This window comes from Zasmidium cellare, assembly GCF_010093935.1.
Source record: "Zasmidium cellare ATCC 36951 unplaced genomic scaffold M409scaffold_11, whole genome shotgun sequence".
Classification (NCBI taxonomy): Eukaryota; Fungi; Ascomycota; class Dothideomycetes; order Mycosphaerellales; family Mycosphaerellaceae; genus Zasmidium; species Zasmidium cellare.
In genome coordinates, this window is record NW_022986955.1 from 516,218 (window position 1) to 539,025 (window position 22,808).

General features: G+C 55.3%; 9 protein-coding genes across 9 annotated transcripts; 3 read left to right on the plus strand and 6 right to left on the minus strand.

The window, feature by feature from the left end:
• Window positions 1-141: 141 nt before the first annotated feature.
• Window positions 142-680, minus strand: M409DRAFT_20945 (uncharacterized protein; the record flags this gene model as incomplete). The annotated part of the gene is made up of 2 exons (XM_033805630.1): window positions 142-429; window positions 624-680. 2 exons carry the CDS (start codon window positions 678-680, stop codon window positions 142-144), a joined length of 345 nt encoding a protein of 114 aa, XP_033669818.1.
• A 379-nt stretch (window positions 681-1,059) lies between these two features.
• On the minus strand, window positions 1,060-3,132 carry M409DRAFT_52917 (uncharacterized protein; the record flags this gene model as incomplete). The annotated part of the gene is made up of 2 exons (XM_033812210.1): window positions 1,060-2,872; window positions 3,014-3,132. 2 exons carry the CDS (start codon window positions 3,130-3,132, stop codon window positions 1,060-1,062), a joined length of 1,932 nt encoding a protein of 643 aa, XP_033669819.1.
• A 739-nt stretch (window positions 3,133-3,871) lies between these two features.
• On the minus strand, window positions 3,872-4,711 carry M409DRAFT_65275 (uncharacterized protein; the record flags this gene model as incomplete). Its single annotated transcript, XM_033816438.1, has 3 exons — window positions 3,872-4,392; window positions 4,447-4,469; window positions 4,521-4,711. The coding sequence occupies 3 exons, from the start codon at window positions 4,709-4,711 to the stop codon at window positions 3,872-3,874; spliced, it is 735 nt and encodes a 244-aa protein (XP_033669820.1).
• Window positions 4,712-6,237: 1,526 nt separating this feature from the next.
• On the plus strand, window positions 6,238-8,783 carry M409DRAFT_20947 (uncharacterized protein; the record flags this gene model as incomplete). The annotated part of the gene is made up of 2 exons (XM_033805631.1): window positions 6,238-6,693; window positions 6,753-8,783. 2 exons carry the CDS (start codon window positions 6,238-6,240, stop codon window positions 8,781-8,783), a joined length of 2,487 nt encoding a protein of 828 aa, XP_033669821.1.
• Window positions 8,784-10,355: 1,572 nt separating this feature from the next.
• On the plus strand, window positions 10,356-12,042 carry M409DRAFT_65277 (uncharacterized protein; the record flags this gene model as incomplete). Its single annotated transcript, XM_033816439.1, has 3 exons — window positions 10,356-10,690; window positions 10,749-11,262; window positions 11,323-12,042. 3 exons carry the CDS (start codon window positions 10,356-10,358, stop codon window positions 12,040-12,042), a joined length of 1,569 nt encoding a protein of 522 aa, XP_033669822.1.
• Window positions 12,043-14,308: 2,266 nt separating this feature from the next.
• M409DRAFT_52921 (uncharacterized protein) lies at window positions 14,309-15,440 on the minus strand (the record flags this gene model as incomplete). The annotated part of the gene is made up of 4 exons (XM_033812211.1): window positions 14,309-14,800; window positions 14,940-15,073; window positions 15,138-15,265; window positions 15,316-15,440. 4 exons carry the CDS (start codon window positions 15,438-15,440, stop codon window positions 14,309-14,311), a joined length of 879 nt encoding a protein of 292 aa, XP_033669823.1.
• Window positions 15,441-15,694: 254 nt separating this feature from the next.
• Window positions 15,695-17,398, plus strand: M409DRAFT_20949 (uncharacterized protein; the record flags this gene model as incomplete). Its single annotated transcript, XM_033805632.1, has 1 exon — window positions 15,695-17,398. The coding sequence occupies one exon, from the start codon at window positions 15,695-15,697 to the stop codon at window positions 17,396-17,398; it is 1,704 nt and encodes a 567-aa protein (XP_033669824.1).
• A 730-nt stretch (window positions 17,399-18,128) lies between these two features.
• Window positions 18,129-19,559, minus strand: M409DRAFT_52923 (uncharacterized protein; the record flags this gene model as incomplete). The annotated part of the gene is made up of 1 exon (XM_033812212.1): window positions 18,129-19,559. One exon carries the CDS (start codon window positions 19,557-19,559, stop codon window positions 18,129-18,131), a length of 1,431 nt encoding a protein of 476 aa, XP_033669825.1.
• A 1,293-nt stretch (window positions 19,560-20,852) lies between these two features.
• M409DRAFT_52924 (uncharacterized protein) lies at window positions 20,853-22,356 on the minus strand (the record flags this gene model as incomplete). Its single annotated transcript, XM_033812213.1, has 5 exons — window positions 20,853-21,662; window positions 21,721-21,849; window positions 21,924-21,947; window positions 22,026-22,237; window positions 22,293-22,356. 5 exons carry the CDS (start codon window positions 22,354-22,356, stop codon window positions 20,853-20,855), a joined length of 1,239 nt encoding a protein of 412 aa, XP_033669826.1.
• Window positions 22,357-22,808: the final 452 nt, after the last annotated feature.

Consider the following 22,808-nt stretch of genomic DNA (forward strand, 5'->3'; position numbering starts at 1 on the left):
CGGTTGGTGAGAATGCGTTCAGGCGTATCGATTCGATGGTGTCGAAATAATAGAGACACCTCTCTCTCTCCCACACACATCCACCCTCCCTCTACTCCTCACTCTCTCTACTACTTAATCAACCCCTCCCTTGCCGCTTGCCTATCTCCCCTCAAAACCCCCCACAACAACCAACCCCTTCCTCAGCACCATCTCCCTCGCCAACAACCCTTCCTCGGCAATCGCCCGGAAAACTTGCTGGAATTTCTCCCCTTGGACGTGGGTTTCGTTGGCTTCGGGGGAGGCGTATTTCTCGATGAAGACGATGTCTTGCTCTGAGGTGGTTTCAGAGGAGGAGGACGTGGTGGGTTCTTGAAGCATGAGGTATCGAAGGGTTTGGGGTTCGGTTGTTTGGACGGTTTGGAGGAGGGGTTGGAGGAGTGTGAGTAGCTGGGATATGTTAGCGACATGAGGGAGGGGAGGCAAGGGGCGGAGGGGGTGCGTTGGGGGAGGGGACGGGGTGATCGGGATGACTGGGAAGAGAGGTGTGGTGAATGAAGAGTGCGGGCGGGATGTGTATGAGTGCGCAGAAAGGAACACGGTGCTGTGAGGTGCTGTGAAGGGAGGAGGTGGTGATCACATACACGTTCAGCTTTCCCGGGTTTCGGGGAGAGGATTGCTACGACGTGGATTTCGGGCATGGTGAATGGAGTAAATGTTGCTTGATGGATTTCCTTGTTCCTGGTGTCGCCTGGCTTATCGAGGGGAGAGATCGCAGGTTTTAAATTGCAGGTGGTATGGAACCAAAGTGCGAGGTTCGATTTGATTGTCAATCTTTTCGCTCGTGATGTGATGGACTTAAAGTGAAGTCAGGGCTTCTTCATAAGAAAGAGTGGAGACCTTGCTGGGAGCTTGCACGGGACAGACAGGGAAATTCTGTAGCTTTTCTTGTTTGCTCGAATGATTACATTCGCATTCTTGTCCTTATTAAGTACACAGCTCATGCCACCTGCAACAGCCGATGTAGGTCCCTTCTTCGTCAGCGCTAGGTCGAAACACCCCTTCTAGGCAAGAGCAAGACTAAAACGCATTCTCCGGCACCACAGGCTTAGGCTCCCTCGACGACGGGGGACAAAACGCCTCCGCCTCCACCGCCGCATGCGCCATCGCCTCCGCATACCCCTCCGAGTCCCTTGGGAACCTGGCCACCGCACAGATATGCGCATAAACCATGGCGGGGATCAAGAACGAACTCTCGGGAATCTCCTTCTTCTTCACGCGGGGTTCCGCGATGCCGAGGAGTTGTCCAAAGACGTTCTTGACGGCGCTTTTGCCTTCGCTGGGGGAGTTCAGGAAGGCGTGGACGTCGAGATCGCCGGTGTCGTCGCCGCTGCGCAGCATTTCGTAGCAGATGGCCATTTGGGCTTGGCGGTGTTCGTTGCGGAACATGATGCCGTGCCCGATGAGGAGGTGGGCGAAGGGGTCGGAGCCGGCTTTTTTGTTGTAGACGGCGATGATTTCTTTCATGTATTGCGTCGCTAGGCGGGTGATCATGGTTCGGGAGAGGTAGAATGCTGGGTCGCTGAGGAGGAAGAATGGCCGGTGGAGTGCTGCTAGGAAGCGTCCGTATGTGAAGGATAGGTAGCGGTAGAGGAAGGTCTTTCGATGTTGTGGTACATTGTCCGAGGTCGAGACAGGTGCCATGGCCTTTGTGAGTTCGCTACTCAGCTCGACTATCTGCTCGAACTGGAGATGCTTCTCACTGTTCAGGAGAGTCACTATCTTGTGTCGGACATGTAGCGATCGTGGCAGGACGTCAGAAAGGTCTTCCGAGTTGTCGTTCGAATACATGCAGGTGACCGTGGAAGGTTGAAGATTAGGTGCCGCTGGCAACGGCGACGCAGGCATCACGCCCGCCGCCAACGAAGCATGAAGATCCAGGTCCATGATTGCCTCCCACACGCGCCGTTTCTCACTTGCAACTTCGACCCGATGGAGATCCAGCACCATTGCGGTCCGAACGTATGTGGCAGAGCGAATGTAAGCAGCCGTTGCATCGAGCTTGAGGAGTTGTTCTGCAAGACTCAATGTGGTGAAGATGTGGGCGGTATGAAGCATGAAGTCGCCCGCCTCCAGTGCTGAGGGTGGTACTGACGAGGCCAAATCCATCCACTCTGCTATCGATGACTTGGAGACTGGCGCCTCATCAGGTGGATAAGTAGTATTCGCAATGGCCATCATGACGAGCACCTTGATCACGAAGCAGATAGGTACACCCTTGGGGTCGGAGAATAGGATGTTGTAGTAGGGAGCAAAGATGTTACGGTTGATGATTGAATAGACCGTGTCGAAGGTGTCAAAGTATCGCGCCACAAGCTCGTGGCATGTCTCTGATGGTGGCAGTTTGTCGTAGACTGATCCAGCAAACTGATGTGCCTGAGGAAGCGGCTCCTGCTCACGGTTCCTGTTCATCCAAGTGTTGTCCTCATTGATGGGATTTTCGCCGAGCCGGTCTCTCCCCATATACACGAGTAGTGGGTCGAATGTCCGCAACAGCCACAGCGTGTGGGTTCGCCCACGCACGGGACCCTGCTGCGGGATCCAATCGTGTGTGGGAAGTCTGGAGTGGAAAGGCTGAGTTTGAGTGCTGTGACTCGTCTCGTCTAATAATTGTAGCGAGCGGTCCCTCTCGGTTGATTGCGGTGGGGCTGGTTGTTGTGTGTTGAATGGCAGCCTTTCGACATCATTCTCATCGAGCTGTTGACCGGGTGATACTTGCTGGTCACTGTCACTCGGAGTGGTTGAGATGGCACTTGATTGTAGTCCTGCTGATCCGTTTTGCCCATTTCTGGCTGGTATACCATCGAATCGGCACTCATCCTGGCAGCCGTGCCTAGTGATGCGTTAGTGAACGCTGGATGTGCCCCTTTCCGTTTGGCCAGGAACAGGAGTGGCGGCAAAGAGCATGTAGCCGCGTGGTCTCCGGGATCAAGGCACCGCGACATGGCACTCGCTTGAGTCAGAGTGGACTCACCTTATACATGGCCCACAAGGCAACTCGTTATTACACTTCACCTTCCGGCGATGGCAGACCGCACATGAAGTCTGCGGTCGCGGCCGCTTGTGCTTTCGCCGAGCAACGCTCTCAGTCATTTCGTCCGTATCGGTATCTCGAAGAAAGACTCGGTGAAAGATCAGGGCTAATTGTACAGAATGAGGAATGCCCTGTCCACCGTCGCGAATAAGAGGGTGGAATTCGCCGAGTCAGCTCGGCGATATTAGATTTTCGCCTTTGGTCAGCAGTTCTGCTGAGGCGAACTCATCCCGCTCCCATCTTTCTTGGCGGGAAACATAAGACATGGGGCATTCCATGATGCTGGTAGAGATTTTGCAGTCATCTTCGCGATGCGACTGACTTTTGGAATGCAGTTTTTTTGTGGTAGAAGAGCGCAGATGAGCCCCTTCAAACTCTCCGCCGAAGTGACGTCCGCCAGCGTAGCGCACGGACCGTGTCTGGTCGTTGCGAGGACGGGGGAACAAGTCGAACGCCATGATTAAATAACACTGGAAAGGAACGTCGTCGTTTGAACAAGGGCTACTGCAGGTGAGATTTGAGAGAAGTTATTTAGTAAGCTGATCGCACACGACTCGCGGCAATTGCGATACTGCTTCAAAAATGCCAATGTACAAGACAACTTTCTTCTCAACGTAAAGGGAGGTTGTAAAGCCGGCGCTTGGCTTGCGTGATGTGTGATATAATTGACGGTTCTCAGTTGTCCACAGTCATTCATTGTGTTTCGCGACGTTACATCGACATCGATCTCATCATAGCTTCGACCTAACTCTGATCGTTGGCATGCGATCCCAGCTCATGCTTCACCCAGGAAAGAGCTTACGACTGGACATACGCATCGCCGATACCCCTCTGTACAGCTGGTCGCTCAGCGATGCGGTCAATCCATTTCAGCAAGTGTGGGAATGCTGACACCTCCTCCTTGGTGAAACCAGTCCTCTCCCATCCCTTGACCCATGGCCAAGTCTTGATATCCGCGACAGAGTACTTGCCCTTGCCATGACCCGCGAGATATTCCCTCGGCTCACCGGTATACTTGCCGCTGAGGTGGATCTCCAGCACACCATACACACGCAGCGTCTCATTCTTGAAGCGTGTGATGGCGTAGGGGATCTTCTCGGGGGCGGCGCGGGAGAAGTGGTTGACCTGGCCTTGGTAGGGGGCTCCGCTGCCGTGCCAGAAGAATGTCCACTGCAGGGCTTGGTTGCGCTCGAGGTCGTTGGTGAAGCCGAATTTGTCTTGCTTGTCGGCGAATTTGAGGAGGTAGAAGAGCTCGGCGGAGGTTTCGTGGACGGTGAAAGGCGGGGACTGGGTGTTGTCGATGAGGATGGGGATGCGGCCTGTGGGGCGTACAAGTTAGTAGGTGAATGCGAGGAAGTGTGGCGTTGACTGACCGTTAGGGTCGAGGCGGAGGAACCTGCTGATGTGTGAGCCTCTGGTTCACGACAAGTGTATGAATTCGTCTCACCAGTCACTCTTTTGAACGTTGGTAGAGATGTTGATCAGCGTTGTAGTCCACTCCAGACCATAGGCATCTTTCAGCTCCTCGAGGAAGATCTGAACAGCCTGGCCATTGGGAGTGTTCTGGGTAACGAGATGAATGCCTTTGGCGTTCTTGACGTCGTCTGGCGTCTCGGACGTGTATAGGTTGTGGGACATGATGGATGGTCTTGAGTTTTGCTGATGTGCTGCTTTTTGCAATGGGTTGAAGGAGTGGGTGAGATGTCTTATACCTGCTTCCTACCTCTCAATGGCGTTTGTAAGCAGCTCTATGATTCCAGGTTGTTTGCGTGTTTAAGCCCCTCAGCACGAGCTGTCGACCCCTCCATCGCCAGAGCACGCGATGGACGTCAGTGATTAGGTCAGCTCGAGTGTCTGATTCGCGACTCGCGCTACGGTGAACCTCCGAGTGAGGGCGATATTCAAAAAGGAAGATGGCCCATCTTGTTCAAGTACAACTCTCATCACGAAAGAATGGTGAGAGAGTACGAAGCTCTCGGCGTCGGATGAGCTTCGGCGGCATTTGCTCCGCGCTGTACTGACGGCTTCCATCTCACGGCCCGTGCAATGAATTGACCCGATGGCACAGTATGGTTTGTTGATCCGAGAGACAGGCTACAATACCTCAGTTCGGGCTTGCTCGCGATCCTGTGAGGTGGTGGAAGTATGGAGATGATGGCGCAGACGCAGATGAAAAGCTTCAGCAGCAGCCCTACGCCTGGCGCCCAGTCTCTCCGCAATGCATTGAACGAGCGAGCTTGATCTGAAAGCTTCTGCTGGAGGAGGTGCTTGGTCAGTGGGAGGGTTTTTCGCATGGTTTCTGACAAAGAGCAGACAGCAGTCGTGGTCGGCGTACGCGGTGCGGACGGCGTTTGCTTGGGCGGTAGGGACAGAGGCCGGGGCCATGGTGGCTGATCGTATTTTACTCCATGGACGCCGAGGAAGAGAGCTCATCCGCACCAGAAGACTCCCCCAACCACAACCACCACTCAGTGTACTAAAAGTGAGTCTTTTCGCGGAGCCCCCAAAACTGGCATTTGCAGCTAGCACGATGGACTAGCGATGCCCATGGGCTGACCCCCCAGATGCTTGTTCCTCTCTCCGCTCCCTCTTCGACTTGGCACACTTGATGCGAGTCCGCACCGCCAAGAGATACTGCTAAGAGTGAGTCTCCTCTGCTGCGACGCCTGCACGTCCCGGTGTGTGCGCGCCGCCCCATATCCCACCTCCCGTCGTCGTCGTCGGCGGCTGCTGTGGGCAGAGCGCAGATCGCGTCTCTGATCTTCACGATGCACTACTGCGACAGCAGACCATGGCCGTACCGGTAGCTGGCAGCAGCGCAAGCGTCGTTCCCGCTCAGCACAGCCCCAGCCAGCAGCCAGCCAGACAGACACCCTCAACGGCCCATCAGCATCATCGTCGCCTGCACCACCGCGACCGCCGCCCTCCCATCCGTCCGCGCTGCTCACTAACATGCCCTCGCAGCTAGTGGCGCCCTCCTCGACTCACCGCGCCCTCGCCGTCCCGTCGCTGCCCCTGTCGTCGCGCCTCCCACCTGCAACGACCTGCACCACTCCGACCCACGCTTGGCATCCCCGACGCCCCGCCGATTGCGAACGCGCATGTCGTCGCTGACCTGCTGCTGTCTGCCTCGTACGGCGCCGATTCGGTAGGGCGGGGAGGAAATGCCAGCCTCGCCCAGAGATCCTCACACGCCTTCTCGTCGCCTGCTGTCGCGTATCACCTCGCCCTTCTCCTCCAAGTCGCGCAACGTCACCGACTACTACATCCACGTCGACGACCCCCACAAGCAGTACTCCCCCGGCGACGACGTCAACGGTGCCCTCCACCTGACGATTGCGAAGCCCATCCGGGTCACACACATCGTTGTTTGCCTTCACGGCTTCGTGCAGGTGTACAAGAACCCCGGTGCCCCGCCTCCCGATGGCTACCGCACCAACAGCGCCCACATCGGTACTGGGAGAGGAGGCAGCAAGTCGGGCGAGTACTTCGGCAATGGCTTCGCATCACTGTTCGAGGACGAGGTGGTTGTGTGTGGAGACGGCAGGCTGGGAGAAGGAGTGTATCAATTCAATTTCAACCTCGAGTTTCCGGACAAGGATTTGCCGAGCAGCATATCTGTGCGCCTGCCCCGTGTGAGATGAGGGAAGAAAGACAGCGCTGACAATATTTCCTACAGTTTGAACGAGGAACGATATCCTACATGATCACAGCGACACTGACGAGACCCACAACCATCTCCCCCACCATCCAATGCGATCACAAAGTCTATCTCGTGGAGCGCATAGACATCTCCCAGCTATACCCCCCAAAAGCCAGGACCATCACATTGGAGCCTCTCTCGCGAAGGACTAGAGCCAGAACGCAAGCGAAGAAACTGGTCGACAGCGATAGGAAGAGTCGCAAGACTGATTCGAATTCCAACCAACCAGGTAGCGAACGTCGAGACAGCCAGACGTCTTCGTCACCTAGCTTACGTCCGGTTGGAGAGAGCATTCACAGCCCATCGCCGAGTGAGGTCAGTTTCGACAGCCACCTCAGCAGCAATGGACGCAACTCGCACCAAGACTCCAACGCGACCTCCCCTCGACAGAGCGATGGAGGGAAAGCCAACAACAGCAAGATATCATTGCATTCCAGGACCATCACGGCCACCGTGGAATCACTCATGGGAGGCTGTCTTCGCGGAGACAGCGTGCCTGTGAAAGTCCATGTCAACCACACCAAACATGTGAAGAGCTTGCATGGCGTCATAATCACTCTCTATCGGCAAGCACGTGTCGATTTGCATCCTGCAATCCCTCTAGGACCCACTGAGAAGGGCAAGGAAGCCAAGTACGAAGACTATTATCCGAAGTCGGTAACTGGGCTTGGCGGGTTATCCTTGTCAGGCGCTGGATCAAGTCATCTCTTTCGCAAAGATCTCTCCCAAACGATAGTGCCGTTGATTGTTGATCCAAGCACCCTCACAGCCGAAGTTACAGGTCGGGTTCACATGCCTGAGGAGGCTTTCCCCACAATCTCCACTGTACCAGGGGCTATGATTAGCTTCAGGTACTACATCGAGGTTGTGCTTGACATCCAAGGAAAGCTTTCTTCTCAAGATCGTAACTTGGGAAATCTTGGCGGCTTGGCCAGCACCATCAACACTGGGCAAGCGAGCGAGAACTTGGATCGAGAAAGGTCGGCCACTAATCCTTACGGCTCTCCCATCATCGACACTGCCACCGTCAGAAGAGACAAAGGTGTCGTCGCTTGTACTTTCGAACTCATTGTCGGCACTCGAGACAGTGAAAGACGAAAAGGAAAGCGGAAAGTGGAGGTCGTACCGGAGCAACCGCAAGAAACGCCACAGCGGCAGTCAAACGGACTCCAGGCTCACGCTGAAAATAATGCGGCATATCAAAGCAATGGTTGGTATGGTTCAGAGCATGGATATGACCAACAGTACTACAATCTCAGCCCGTATGCTCAGCATGGGTATCCCGTCTATCAAGGCGGCTACAACAATGGCTACTACGACCAGTACGGGTATGCGTACCCAGATGCAAGCTACACTGAACCTCCACCAGTACATGTACCCGTTCCGCCAATGGAAGACGAATCGCAGCTACCAGAAAAGGAACGAATGCGAAGAGCAGAGGCAAGACTTCTACCAAGTCAGCCTCCTGGTGTTGAAGAGGAACAAGCCACTGCTGGTGCCAGCGGCCCTACTGCACCGTACCTCCCCGAAGAGCAGCATCCAGGGGATTTTGCAGGGCCAAGCGCACCTGACGCCCCGCTTCTAGTACCGCCTTCGACACAAGCTGGACCGTCAACAAATGGCGTGTCTTTGATGATGAACCAGGATATTGCGAGCAGCATCCCATTGCCGAGGACGCCAGTATATGAAAGAGCACCACATGTGAATGGAGTCCGGCCAAGTGCACCAGCATATGAGCCCAGAGACCCCAACCTGCTCTCGCCACAGATGTCGTCCCAATCGACGACAACGATAGTGGCGCCGACCGACGACAAGCGAGAGCTCGAACGACGGCAACTACAACTGGAAGCATCGGCGCCTCCTGAAGATGCAGCCGGACCAGCACCTGTAGACCACGAGCCCAGCGCTCCTGTGTTGGGTGAAGAGGACGAGCTGTATGGAGACAGCCATAATGACAGCCACGCGGATGCGTCAAGCTCATCTGACCTACCGCGATATGAACGATGACATGATTGAAGGCGTTTTTGGGAGTGTATAGATTGGGGACCGGGATTTGAACAATCAAAAAGCGGAGGCGCAACCCGCAAAGGCTTTGTAACGGCTTACAGCTTCTCGTATCTTGGAAGGGGTGGGTGGATTGAATGGTGCTTCGGGACGAGGTGTTTTGGGAATGATACCTAAGGGAAAGCCTTCTGGCTGCGTGGTGATGGAAATTGCCGCCACTGCTGAAGCCGGGCTCGTCGTTTTGTTTTGTGTAAAATGCCCATATCTATTGAAAGATCTATCACAACAACGAAGCTGGTCGTCATGGCTGGGTCGAGGACTGTTCTAGGCGATACATCGCCCACGCGACGAAAAGCTTCGCGGCCGTATCCTCGTCGTCATGCACGTGGGAATAATGCCTGTGCCGTGATTGCCTTTGGAGCTAGAAGGGTGGAAGAAGAAGGATTGCTTACTGCTGACTTCTCCTCATCTTCACATACCACTTCATCAATTTGGAAGAGGAGGCTGCTGGTGGTAGGTAGCAGCACATGACTTGTTGGAGGAGGATGCCGGTATACACGGCAATCCCGGGATCTGCGGTTCTTTCAGCTCCTCCTGTCAGCGAGACACTCCCAGCGCGCCACAGGATTCAATGGTGGTGGTGGAGTCTGGAGACGAAGGAGAGAGGTGTGGTGGATGATGATGATGATGATGAGAGGTATGCTGTTATTCCCGTGAGGTGTTGATTCCTTGAGATGATTGACAGAGTCGTGTTGTAGACTTCTTCATTGCCAACCATGGAAGGAAGAGGAGCTTCATCACGAAACACTCTCTGCGGTCACCAGCAGGTGAGGTCTGCTAGCTAACGAGAGGACAATACAGGAACAAAAGTACATGCATACACCTCCATCGTGGAGCGATCGAGACCGCCTCTACGTTCAGCGGCGTCTCGTGGAGATCGACGAAACCCTCCACCGTGCACCCTTTCCCCAGAGAGCACTTTGCGGGTGTGCGGGGGGAACACCTTCGACGGCAAAGTGTGTTTCCTTTTTCGAACGGTCGACAGCCGTTTCTGCTCTTTACCGGAGCCACGAGATTGGACGACTGGTCGTTTCCTGCAAGCCCATTCGTTCGTGGACGATGCCAGCTTTTGTTGTTGGTTGGTATGTATCCGTCGACAGACTTTCAGCATGTGGGCGGCACGTTATTGCCGCGTGATGGGTACTGTACTGTCTGGCTGGCCTGGGTACATATGTATATAGCTGATCAGCGCTGTCCGTTTTCTTCAGGTTTGGGAGCTGAGAGCTGTGTTTCTTCCTCGTCTTGAGTGCTTTCTTACTCTCCTCCTCCTTCTCGTCACCAGCAAGAAAGACAATACCTCCCCTCCAGCTCAAGAGAGCCTCGCGCTCCCCCAACCCACCAACCATGGCGACCACAGACCCTCCCCTCGCCGACGAAAAAACAGACCAACACCAACACTCCCACGATGAATTCGCCGACGCGCACACCACGAGCAGCAACGACCTCGAAAAAGCCCCCACAGGCTTCCGCCAACACGAAACCGACGCCCAAGACGTCCCCTGGACCGCAACCCGCATGATCGCCGTGGCCTCCCTCTGCCTCGTCTACGTCGGCTCGCAAATCGTCCTCTACTTCGTCTCCTCCAACCTCACCGCCATCTCCGAGACCATCGGCACGCGCTTCGGCAACTGGATGATCACGGCCAACACGCTGGCCGTCGCGGCCATCTGTCCCTTCGTGGGCTATGTCACGGATCTGTTTGGCCGGCGCTGGGTGTGTCTGTTTGGGACGTTCATGTTGATTTTGGCGAGTATTGTGCAGGCGACGGCGGAGAATTTTGGGGCTGCGGTGAGTGCGCAGGCGATTGGGGGGATTGGGGCGGGGATTTGTGAGTTGGTTGCGCTGGCTGGGTGAGTTTTTATTTCTTCTCCTGTGGATTGTTTGAGGGGTGGCTGACTGTTCTTACAGTGTCGCGGAGATCACCCCTGTCCGATGGCGAGGCGTGACCCTCTCGGTCGTCACTTTCTCCATTGTACCATTCATGCCTCAGCTGCTCTATTCCGTCCTCATCACTCGAGCCTCGACCTGGCGCTGGTGCTTCATGATCACGGGAGGCTGGAACTTCATCGGTATGGTCGGGCTGTTCTTCTGCTATAAGCCACCACCACGACACATGCACGACGGCCTTACGACTATGGATATCATCAAGCGCATCGATTGGATTGGCGCGTTCCTCTCCATCGTTGGTGTTACGCTCTTCCTTGTGGGACTTCAAGCTGGTGGATATCAAGTCCCCTGGGTCTCTGGCCGTGCTCTGGGTCCGCTCATCGTTGGCGGTTTGATGACTTTCGTTGCGTTCCCCCTGTGGGAAGTCTACGGTCTTCACCCCTACCCAATGGTTCCCCCCAAGATCTTCAAGGGCCAGCGCGTCGTCGCCCTAGCCTACGTGATCGTCTTCGTCGCCGGCATGGACTTCTACTCCGTAAGTATCCCCCTCAACCTCCTCAACCCCTCCAGCCATACTGACCCACCTCCCCCAAAGATCCTTGGCTTCTTCCCCATCGTCCTCCAATACGTCTTCAACACCGACCCCATCACCATCGGCGTCCGCGGCCTCTGCTACCCCTGGGCGATCCTCGGCGGCGCCTGTATAGTGTCCTACCTAATGTCCTACACCAAGGGCCACGTGCGCACCATGTTCCTCATCTGCGCCGCCATCATGACCGCCTTCACGGGCGCCCTCGCACACTCCACCCCGGACAACTCCGTCTACACCATCACAATGGCGACCTTCTCGGCCTTCGGCAACGGCGCCCTCGTCGTCCCCGCCCTCACCCTCGCCTTCTACGCCGCGCCCGACGAATTCGTCGGCACCGTCGGCGCCCTCTCCCTCTCCGTCCGCTTCCTCGGCGGCTCCATCGGCACCGCCATCTACTTCAACGTCTTCCTCAACCAATTCAGCACCAACCTCCCCGCCTACGTCGGCGCGGCCGCGGTCCAGAACGGCGCCGACCAGGCCCTCACCGTCGAGCTCGTCAAAGCCTACGCCTCCCAGGTCCCCGGCGCGGCGGCCATGGTTCCCGGCGCGACGCAGGCGATGGTCGCCGCGACGCAGTATGCCAGCCAGTGGGCGTACGCGGAGAGTCTGAAGTATGTGTGGTATACGACGATTCCGTTTGGGGCAATTAGTTGTGTGTGTTGTGCGTTTTTGCCGAATATCAGGCAGTTTATGACGAGTAAGATTGCGGTGGATATTCATTGAAGAGGAGATGTGGGATGAGGGGGGAAGATGGTGGTGATGATGATGTTTTTGATGAAAAACGAACGATGTTTGTTCATGAGTATGACGTGCAGTTTGAGAGCGAATGATATCGACAGTCTATCAAAAGAAATCCGACATCCTTCAAATCTGCCCGTTTCGTCTCTCCTTTTTCAAAACCATCTAGCCATCAGAGCACCTCGTCTCCCCCATCGTGACCAAAAGAAGCTTGGCTCGTCGACAGACGAAGCTCAATACCTAGGGAGTTCGACCGCTTGAGACCAGAGTCGACAAGATAGGCGGAAGCAAGTACGAGGTATTCCATCAAGTCTACCTTTGCCAGGCGGTATCGTTCCGTAAGGGAGAGACAGACAGGCCGAACAGAACAGGACGGTGCAGATTAGATGTGGCGACAAGTAAGTAGAAGGCCGGAAACCTATTACTCAATGTTGCTCCCGTTAGATATCTCACTTGCTCACTGAACTTCTCTCGCAGTAGTACAGACATCGATACGACTCTGAAGCGTATATGGATAGGCATCGCGAACTCCGAAAATGATCTACTAAGTAGGGCGTGTAGCCTGGCATTGGTTCCAAGAAGTTTGCCGACGCGATTATTGACGAAAGCCGTTCATGCCTGAGCCTGTGTATGGCGAGCTGTCGAATGCATTCCACAAATATGGGGTCTTATGGTTGCGGTGTTTTTGGGTTTGTTTCGCTGGATCGGTGTGATGTTTTCGAGCCTTGAGTTTGGCCTTGGAGCAGTACTTGCCACTCACTGGCTTCTGGAATCAGAGAACTCACTGAAGAAAGGGGGGATGATTCACATCGAGGTTGAAGTCGTGACGAGCATGTTGATGTCCTGTCCCGCTCGAATAACCAAGACAGAAGGACGTTGGTGCATCACGATCTCGTCGACTTGTGAGGACGTTCCACGTCCACTGGGTGAGGATTGGTCGTTAATCCTATCGTGAATCGACGCCTCAGCACTCTCGAGAGGTACAACATTCATGCGACGTTCTGCGGTAGCCGTCGCTCGCGGCAGGACTTTTCGCTACACGCGGGCAGAGACATTTCTTCCCAAGATCGCGCGATCGAGGAGGTCGTCCACGACAACGATGGTGTCGTGATGGCGACAATATCGCAATCCATCGCCGGTACAGTGTGCAGCAATCTGAGGTCTTCCGCCCCCTGAGGGCTGCAGCAGTCCTACCCTCTGTAGAGCCATGCTTCTTCGATGGACATACTGGACGATCAGCTCTTTTCAATCGTTCGATCCCATCGCCTGACCGTATGTCAGTATCCATCGACGACGTCACATTAGCAGTGGGAAAGAGAACCCGAAGGGACGTCTGTCCAAAACTGCTGGCATGCTGTCATGACCGTTGGCTCGCGATGGAGTTTGTACCATCGCCATCTTAAGAGATCCAACGGTTATAACAGCTCTCTCGCACTGTTGGAAACGGTTCCGACGCGAGAAAGTGGATGGACATGCTGTCATGGCCGTTGGAAGATAACGACTATACGGACCACAGTTCACGAGGTCTTTTATCATGTTGAGGATGGAGGGGAGTTGCGATGGAGGACGCCTGACTCGATCTCCAGGCCAACTCAACCTCTTGGCCGGCTTCCTGCACCGGATTACCCGACCGTGCCCTCGGCGAGGAATCCACTCGGTTTCTTCACGGCAGGGTAGGAATCAGGCCGCTTGACGAGCTTATTCTATTCAGAGAAGTTGTGAAGAGTGCCTCCCGTGGAGAGTGCTCTCAACGAGCCGCAGATTTGCAGTGCAGCACGATGAAAGAGATGTTCCTGGGCAAGGCCAGCCATCGAGGCAGGGTTTCAGGAGGAGTGAAACATGTCGACAGGCCAGGCACGAGGTACGTACCTGTTTTGTGTTCGATCGATCTCGAACTCGAACTCGTTTCGGGAGACGGGTTGGATCTTGGCTGGTTGGGGGCGGTATCAGTTTTCAGGAACCGGACGGAGGACAGGCAAACTGTTGCGTCGTTGTGCAGGCTTTCCCATGCTGGGAGGAGGTTGTCATGAGGATGGCAGATGCAGGGTGGATACTGTGACAGTCGCAGAGCCGCATTGACAGCCGCGTACTTCCAGCGAGTGTATTTTTGTTTGCTTGAACAGTGCGAAATGGCAGGAGGCGCTGCACTGAGCAAGTTGACGTAGGCCGTCTTCGTCACGGATGTGGCATGGCATGGCATATCGATATCGATACTCGGGTCTCCCAAACCGAGGTCAGAACGGGGTAGACATCAGAGGCGTTTTGCTGTTGTCTGCCAAACGGCAGGCTCCACTTGCCATTCGGCTGGCGGGCGTGAACGATAGACTTTCCTCGCTACCAGACAATCTCGCAACGGGAGGGCGAGACAACAAGAGGTGTCTTCTTTTTCGGACGGCCATGTCGCGGGTGTGTGAGTCGCTGGAGATGAGGATGTGTTGCGAGGGTGGTATGGATGGGGATGCGATTGCAGATGACACACGGCAGTGTCTCGTGATGGTACCACCAGATGCGGTGCGAATCGCTGCGTTTGCCATTGTAGGGCTGGTGCATGGCAGGCGACGGAAGCGCCCTCTCCGCGGCGGCCACCTCTTCCAGACACGGCATCGAAGATCTGGGCTGGGCACCGCTCGTGTTCACCACCTCCGCCTCCATAACGCCAGCCGTTGACCTCGCGCGAGACAGAAGGGAACAGCTGACTCCGGCCTCCAGCGCAAGCAGTAACCAGGTAGAGACAACGGCAAAGCTACACATGGTGCGCAAACAGAGCGCAGATTGAAGGAGACGTGCAGTCTCGAGTCGTGCACCCAGCAACGCAGTACACACGCAAGCCTACTATTTTCAGCCTCTCAAGGTCTGACTGATGCTCGATGCCGACGACGAACCAGCTCCACCTCCTCTGCCACACCACCACCGCCGCCGCCCGTGGCAGAAAGGAGACTGGCAGGGCGCGGAATGGGCTGGCCGGCATCCCCCCCTCCCTGCTCCTCGCCTGCGCTGCCGTGGATGATGCAAGACACTTGTGCGTCGAGATCAGCAGACGCGCACGAGGCTTGATCTTCCCAAACCTTCTTTTTGCTCACTCCATCCACCCACCACACGCCAGCCCGCGGCCTGAGTGCCCAGCGTGCTAGCCGACTTTTCGACCTCTGCTGCTGTCATCTGTCTCACACCTCCAAGCCAGCCCGCCCGCTTTCGACCTGATCCATGCCTGTTCCCATGGCACGCGGCACTTCTAGTCTTTCTATAGACGAACCTTACCTCACTCCCGATCCTGGGGATGAGCACACAGGCCAGTCGTCCGTGGGCGACGAGGCCTGCAAATCGTGCGTGCGTGCGTGCGTGCGTGCGTGCGTGCGTGCGTGCGTGCTTTCGCGGCGGAGCATGACGGACGATGGTAGGATTGTTCCTGGACCACGGCTTATTTCTTATTTACTCCCTCACCACCGCCCACCACTCGTCGTCTCGGACGCCGACGTACTTTGCCTCGAGTGGATTGGGTTGCCTGTTGGATGAGCTCCCTTGCTTCGGCGTCAGCGAGCTGGTCATCCCACCGACCTGACCTCACCCTCCCACGAAAGCCTTTCGTCTTATCTGTCCAGTTGTTTCTTGTTCTGTCTGTCTTGTTTGCTACGATAAGATGTCTTCCCCTCCTCGCTCGCCGAAGCGAAATGGTTTGATACTGGAGGAGCAACAGTTTGTTTACGACGACGAGAATTGGCCGCTGAGGAACCAGATGCCGAGCCTGACAATGTCGCCGACTTGTTCTGAGGAGAGTCTGATGCCGGCAACACCACCGAACGAGCCCAATGAATCGATCCTACTTCCGGGCTTTCACTTCTCAACCACTGATGAGAATGTCGATCCGGCTGAATTCCACCGCATAGCTGCCCAGCTACTATCTGGAGAGTCGTCGATTAAGAGAGATTCCGGCATCGCCGAGGAATACACCCCACCAGTCCTGGAGAGGCATCTACATTGTGACTTGGGAAAGGACCCATCTGGTCGATATTGCTGCTCGTGTGGAAAGTCATACTCCACATCTTTCCGCCTTCGAGAGCACGTGCAAGCCTGTGCAGGAACCTCAAAGTTCCCATGCCCGACCTGCGATAAGGTGTTCGAGACGAAGGAGAAGCGGGAGAGACATGTCCAACAACGGCACAACGATAACAAGGAGGCTTGCCCCGAGTGTGGTGAGGAGTTCCCGGCGAACTACCTTCCAAAGCACCTAGCAAGTGGCCTCGGTGGATGTGATGGGATGATTCAGGCCTCGATGGCACCAGCACCTGAAATCGACGAAGCGTACAGAGATTCAGCAACTCAATCATCATCACAGCAATACTGGATCTACGAGGGCGATCTTTCCTGGAATCTGAAAACGACAGCCTCGCGAGACTCCAAAGTAGACGACGAGGTAGAAGACCAAGTCGTAGAACAAACCATGTCCTACGTGAAAAAACTCCTCCGCCGACCCATCTCCTCCCCGGCAACAGAATCCTGCGATCTCTGCGGCGAGTCCTTCCCCTCGGACGACGACTCCCTCGCCCAACACATCGGCTCGCACAGTATGGACTTCAACGAAAAGCGGCACCGCTGCGACGACTGCCGAATCTATTTCGCCAACGAAAAGGACCTCGAACGCCACCTCCAATCCGCAAACCTCAACCACCACTGCGGCTTCACCTTCCGGCACAACTCCCCCTCCTCCTCCTGCACCGGCCACCACCCACCCACCTACTTCAAATCCAGCCTCGCCAACGACCACAACCTGATGCAGAAACACCTATGGGCGTGGGAGCTCTGCCAGCTGCGCGCGCACCGCGTCACCGTCGCCCGCCTCCTCGCGGAACGCCTCACCTCGCCCCAACAGCAAATGTCCCTGAGCGACTGCCGAAGGACCTACCTCTCCCTCCTCCCACACATCTCCGTCGCGAGCAGCAGCAGCAGAAGAGACAGCAGCATCCGCACCTCGTACTCCTCCGTCTGCAGCGACGACGTCGCCGAGATGATCGATACGCATTTCAGCCGTATCATTTCCGAGACGGCCGACTCCTTCTCCCTCTCCAACATCAACGAGGAAGAAGAAGACGGCAATGTCTCCGCCCGTCCTGACTCCTCTGTCCTTTCGAACACGACGAAACGCATGTCGAAACGAAAATCCCTCGTCGAACTCGCTACTAAACGCGCCGCCCAGCATCGCAGGAACCGCTCGAATCCCATCGAGTACCTCAAATCGCAGGCTGTGAAGGAGGTGGGAAGGCCGCAGAGTTTGCCGATGCCGCCCATGGGCGTGGGAGTGGGCATGGCGGCGCTGCCTGTGGCGGGGAGGTTGGTGGCTGCTTGAGACGACGACGAAGACAAGGAAGAGGAAGAACAACCGACCGGTTTCTTTTTGTGGTTTGATTTTTTTGTACTATTGTGATGCGTGATGAAAAGTCCGGGGCTGAAACCTTTGTTATATTTGATTGAGTCGACTGATGAGAATGTGTGATGTGATGTGAACGAACTACGACGCGACAAAAGAGAGCGAGCGAGAGCGATACGACTTGTGTTGTTTATACACTTTATTTGAGATACCATGATGCGATTAGGACTACGAGAACCGAGAAAATTTGTTTGTAGGATTATCGAAAGAATATGAATGGACTTTGTACCTCTTGAGTTCATCTGCTACTGCCCTGTCTTTCTTTTCTTGTGGTCTCGCCTCGTCTTACGCTGAATCCTGCTTCTCACACGCGAGGGACCAAGCTCGTTGCTTGAACGGATGACTCGAAATACTGGGAATGCATGGGTTCAACCTTTGTCATAACGATGCACATGGTTTGAGATGGGGGTTGAGCGGTGAAGCTGAGAGATGGATGGGTAAAGAAGTAATAACAAAGACATTACACTCGCATTTCATCTCTCCTCTCTCTATCGGCTAGGTTCCAATACCCAATACCAACCAAAACAATAAAACTTTTCTGTAGGCTCCTGAGAGTCCCATTCGTCTATACCATATCGAAACCAAGAAGTGCAGTTCCTAACCCTCTCCCTTCTATCGAATACCTCGTTCCTTAACCCATGCAAGTACCTCACACCCGCGTGTATGGCTCAACGAATCCAGCCGCAGCCGGCTCGCTGCATACATAGATGGTCTTGTGCTTGTCTGGGAACCCATTGAACTTGGTAGCAGAGCACATCGTGTACGCGCCCATGTCCTCAAAGTACAGCCAATCGCCGATGTCGAGGGTCTCGGTCGAGTACCACTCGCTGGAGATGCAGTCGATACCATCGCAGGTCGGACCCCAGATCGAGTAGGTGATGGCCTTCTTCTCGCGAGGGTGAGCGAACGTGCCGTCGGCGTCAGACCCATAGCCAGAATCAACGAGCGACTCGGGGATCGTCGAGTACTTGTACCCATCCACGCAGCTCTGGCTACGCAGGACTCGTGGCACGGGATGCTGGTGATCGAAGATGATGCTCGAGAAGTTGCCGTAGACGCCATCGTTCATGTAGAGCATGTAGCTGGTGTTGCCACCCAGGTTGTCAGCCTCAACCGTGCGCCGAGCAATGACGTTGCAAGCCAGGGTGAAGGCGGAGCTCGTGTAGAAACGTCCTGGCTCTGCGATGATGCGCACATGAGGTGGGAACTCCTTGTCGACGGCCTCAGCCAGAACAGCAGACATGTCGTCGAATGTGTCGGATGTGAAGCCACCACCGCAGTCGAGCGTGTGGAGCTGGTATCCCAAGACAGCTGCCTGATCGAAGACACTGCGAGCGTCTACGATAGCTTTGCGGAAGGCGTCTGGGTCAGATGCGCCGGATCCGACGTGAAAGGCGACTCCAGCAACGTCGAGGCCCAACTCCTTTGCGAGTGCAAGCAGCTGTGGCACCTTGTCCATGCTGGCCCCAAACTTGTTGCTCAGCCTGCACAAGCTGGCCGAGTCGTCGGTGCAGATGCGCAAGAAGAGCTCTGCTGTTGGATAGATGTGCTTGATCTTGTACAGCTCATCGGTGTTGTCGAACGTCATCTGCTTGACACCCGTCTTGACAGTGCGCTTGAGGTAGCTCGTAGTCTTGCATGGGTTGGCGTAGATGATGCGCGCTGGATCAACACCCATAGCCCGGACTTGGTCGATCTCGGCCTTGCTGGCACAGTCAAAGCCAGCCCCCAGTTTGTCGAGCAGACGCAAGAGGCCTGGATCTGGGTTGCACTTCACGGCAAAGTGCGGTGTGATGCGTGGGAGCTGCTGCTTCCAGCGCATGTGCTGGCGGTAGACCTCGCCCAGATCCGCAACGAAGAAGGCATCCTCGTCGCCTGGCTCGCAATCCTGTGGATCAACCGTATCAATATGCTTCTGCAGCGCAGCGCCAATCATCTCCTTTGGTGTTTTCCCGCCATATTTGACAGTCTCAGCTCCGCTCTCGTAGTCGGAGACTGATATGGTGTCTACGTAGTCTTTGTCTTTCAACGATAAGACGTCGTAGTTGTTGGTGATGATGTCGGTTGCGCTAGGTGCCATTCCCTTGTTGAGGAAAATAGCTGTAATTGGATGGATCGGTGTGTTCGAGGGGGGTCTTTAAGGTGGTTTGAAGGGCGCGAAACCCAGTCGAATTAGTCCTGGGTGGCGGTGCCCAGAGTCTTCCCCGAGGGAGGGAAGAGCTCCAGAGAAGCTCTTATGCGGCAGCTGAGATGTTGGCGGCGACTGGGGGCTGTTTTGGAACAGGTGGAAAATCAAATCAGACTCTTCTTCTAGCGACGCCAGGAGATGGAGGGGGCTTGTTGTTGAGGATGTCGCGGTGCGGGCGCTGGGAGGCAACTTGGCTGATGACTCGAAAGCAGGCCGACAAGGCAATGGTGAATGGGGCACCTTTGACTAGGACCAAAGGCGAATCGAGGGTCGTGAAGAGGCCAGACGTGCGCCGAATCTGTTGCAGCGAGTGAGTCAGTGGGTGTTGTTGTGTGTTGTGGAGGAGAGGAAGGAGGAGGCAGTGCGAAGTTTTTATGGCGGGCGCAAGTCGTCTCGTGCCTGGCCGCGCACATGACGGCGGCGGGTGAATCGGTGGCGACGGGGAAGGGCGATACTCACGGCAGACTGGCAGATGAATCAATTGTACAGGTGAGGCGGCTGTTCAGTCGCAGGTGTCGAGCGGTGTTTATGTAGTAGTGAGAGGAGGAGAAGGTGAGCGAATTTTGGGACAGTGTCGGTGGTGGTCGCTTGGGCCAATCATCCAGTGTCAGATGCAAACTAAATTCGGTGACATCAGGCCCCCGTCGACTCTGCAGCTTCACCCATTGAGCTCCTGTTCCTGCGCAACACACCACCACAACACCCACCTGCATGTGTCAATCTGCAGCACAATCTACGACTACCGATCAGCCACCTGTTCACCAACATTTGAGCCATTCCACCGCCGCTTCATTGAACTATCCTCATCAAAACGTCCCTCAAAACAATCGACTCTACCCCGTACATTGGCCCGCAATTCTGGAGAAGTTCATCAACGCCGGTGTCCTCCATTCCAGCTGACTGTCTCCTCGAAATAGCTCCTAAGGGGCACCATGAGCACGCGACCGCACCTCGAACTCCTCTCGGACCGCCTGCGCGATTAACGGACCACGACCGAACGAGTCAATGAGACATATATGACACGCGCGACATTCGCAAATGGCTCATACCAAAGCCGCAAAAACTGGAAGCTTCGAGGGGTAGACTTGCTGCTAACGATGCCCTTCATTCGAGTCCCGAATCCATCGCGTGCGAGATATATACACGCATGACCTGCTTTGGGGCGAGGGACTTCTGGAGACTGCCCTACCGCTTCAAGAAACCCCCCAGCTTGCTCTTCAGCTTCTCCTCCAGTTGCCCGAATCCACTCTTCCGCCTCTCGTTCGTTGCCGCGGCCTCAGCAGGAGGCGGTGGAGGGGGTCTATCGTACGACCCTTCGAACCAGAACCTCGCCGCTATGACCTTCCCACCTAGCTGCGCCGCGTCCGTCCACGTACACAACATCTCGCCCCTCGCCAGGTCGCTCGCTCTGGGATTCGGATATAGCGCATATTTAGGTCCTGAACTCTTCCCGTCCCACGGATCAGGGTCTCGTGGAAGTTCACCCAAATCTTGTACTTCCCACGGTCCCGTCACTGCAGGTGCGGCACCGACGTAGAAGTGCCCGACGCCAAACTTGTTCACTCCAATCCAGAGGTATGGCTTGCCTTCGGGGGCGAATTCGGGTGCTTTGAAGATGGCCCCTTGAGCTTGGATATCCAAGTCTTGCAGCTTCTTCAAGTCGTCGACATGGTTATAGTGCTTCTCCCAAGCACCTTTGCCATCGAGCGTGTTGATCCAGACTTCGTAGTTCCCGCGCTGGGTGAAGTCGGCGTCGCGACGAATCCTCGCGAGATGGCATCGCATGTCGAATTGTTGAGGAGCTGGGTCGTGAGCGCCTAGCAGATATACCCAGCCGTCATCGTCGCAGAGGTGAGAGATACTCCCAAACTTCGGCTCTCCCTCACCAAAAACCATCGTCTCGCCCATCGGTCTCTCAACTTTGAGCGAACGGTCCGGTTGAACAGTAACTCTCGCGACGCCCATACCGAAATGATGGCCAGCGTCCCCGCCGTGCTGCAACATTATCAACCAAAGAACCTCTCAACGCGCAAGAGAGAACAGCAGCACATACCGTCAACATCTTATCAAAAAACACCCACCCACTCCCACACCCCTCCCTCTCCTCAATAATCCCCCCAAAACTCCAACAAGTCACCCGATCATTCTTCTCCTTGTGCTCCGGTTGATTCTCCCATTCTTCCTACCACCCTCACAACATCAGCCACCCCTCACATATATCCCCCATCAATCAGAACGTCACTCTAGAGAACTCACCTCGCCCCTCGTATGCGGCACAAACTAAAACACAATCAGCCCACACCATCTCCCTCGTCCCCACCCATAAATCCAACCAAAACAAACAAAACGAAAACTCACCGTCCCAACCTTGCCCCTCTCCCCACCCACCCCCAAATACGTACTCCGACACGGCGCTCCCCTCGGATCCTCACACAGCGCGATGGAATTATTCGTCACGCCCACGAATCCCCCCCGCGCGTCGTGGCAGAAGGTATCCCCGAAGGCGTAGTAGGTGTTGTGCGAGATGTGGACGGCGCGGCCGATGTCGCGGGTGAATTTGCGGTTGGAGGCTGTGGGGAGAGGGGGGTTAGTGAGGTTGGGATGGGAGGGGAGGTGGGAACTGACTGTCTTTCACCTCCCCCAACACATCCGTGCGAAGGAGTTTCGGGGGCCAGGTGATGTGGCCCATGGTTATTCACGATGCAGGAATGAGAAGAGTATAGGGAGGTAAGACAAGGGTGCGTTGGAAATGGGGAGGTAGCAACGTGATGTTCAAGGTATATAAGAGAAGAACGCAGTCTGTCGTACTATAAACCAGCTTTCCACGAGTTGTCTCTCTCGAGGTAGGTGAGCTCTCCAACAAGTTCCTGCATTACATGTGCGGTGATGCGTGCCGAGGTGCTCTGACGTATCTGGTCAACTCTAAAGTTCGTCGTACAGGATATCGAGGTCGAGTTCTCTAGCAGTAGGTAGGTACTGCTCGTTTAGATGAGTGGATCATATGAGACTGCGTCAAATGTCATTTTTGTGCATTATTCATTACTAGCGAGAGAAGCAAGTCCTACTTTTTCCCCGAGATATGCTCGTTCATCGTGACTTATTCATCCAAGATATACCATCAAGTCATCACTATACACAAAA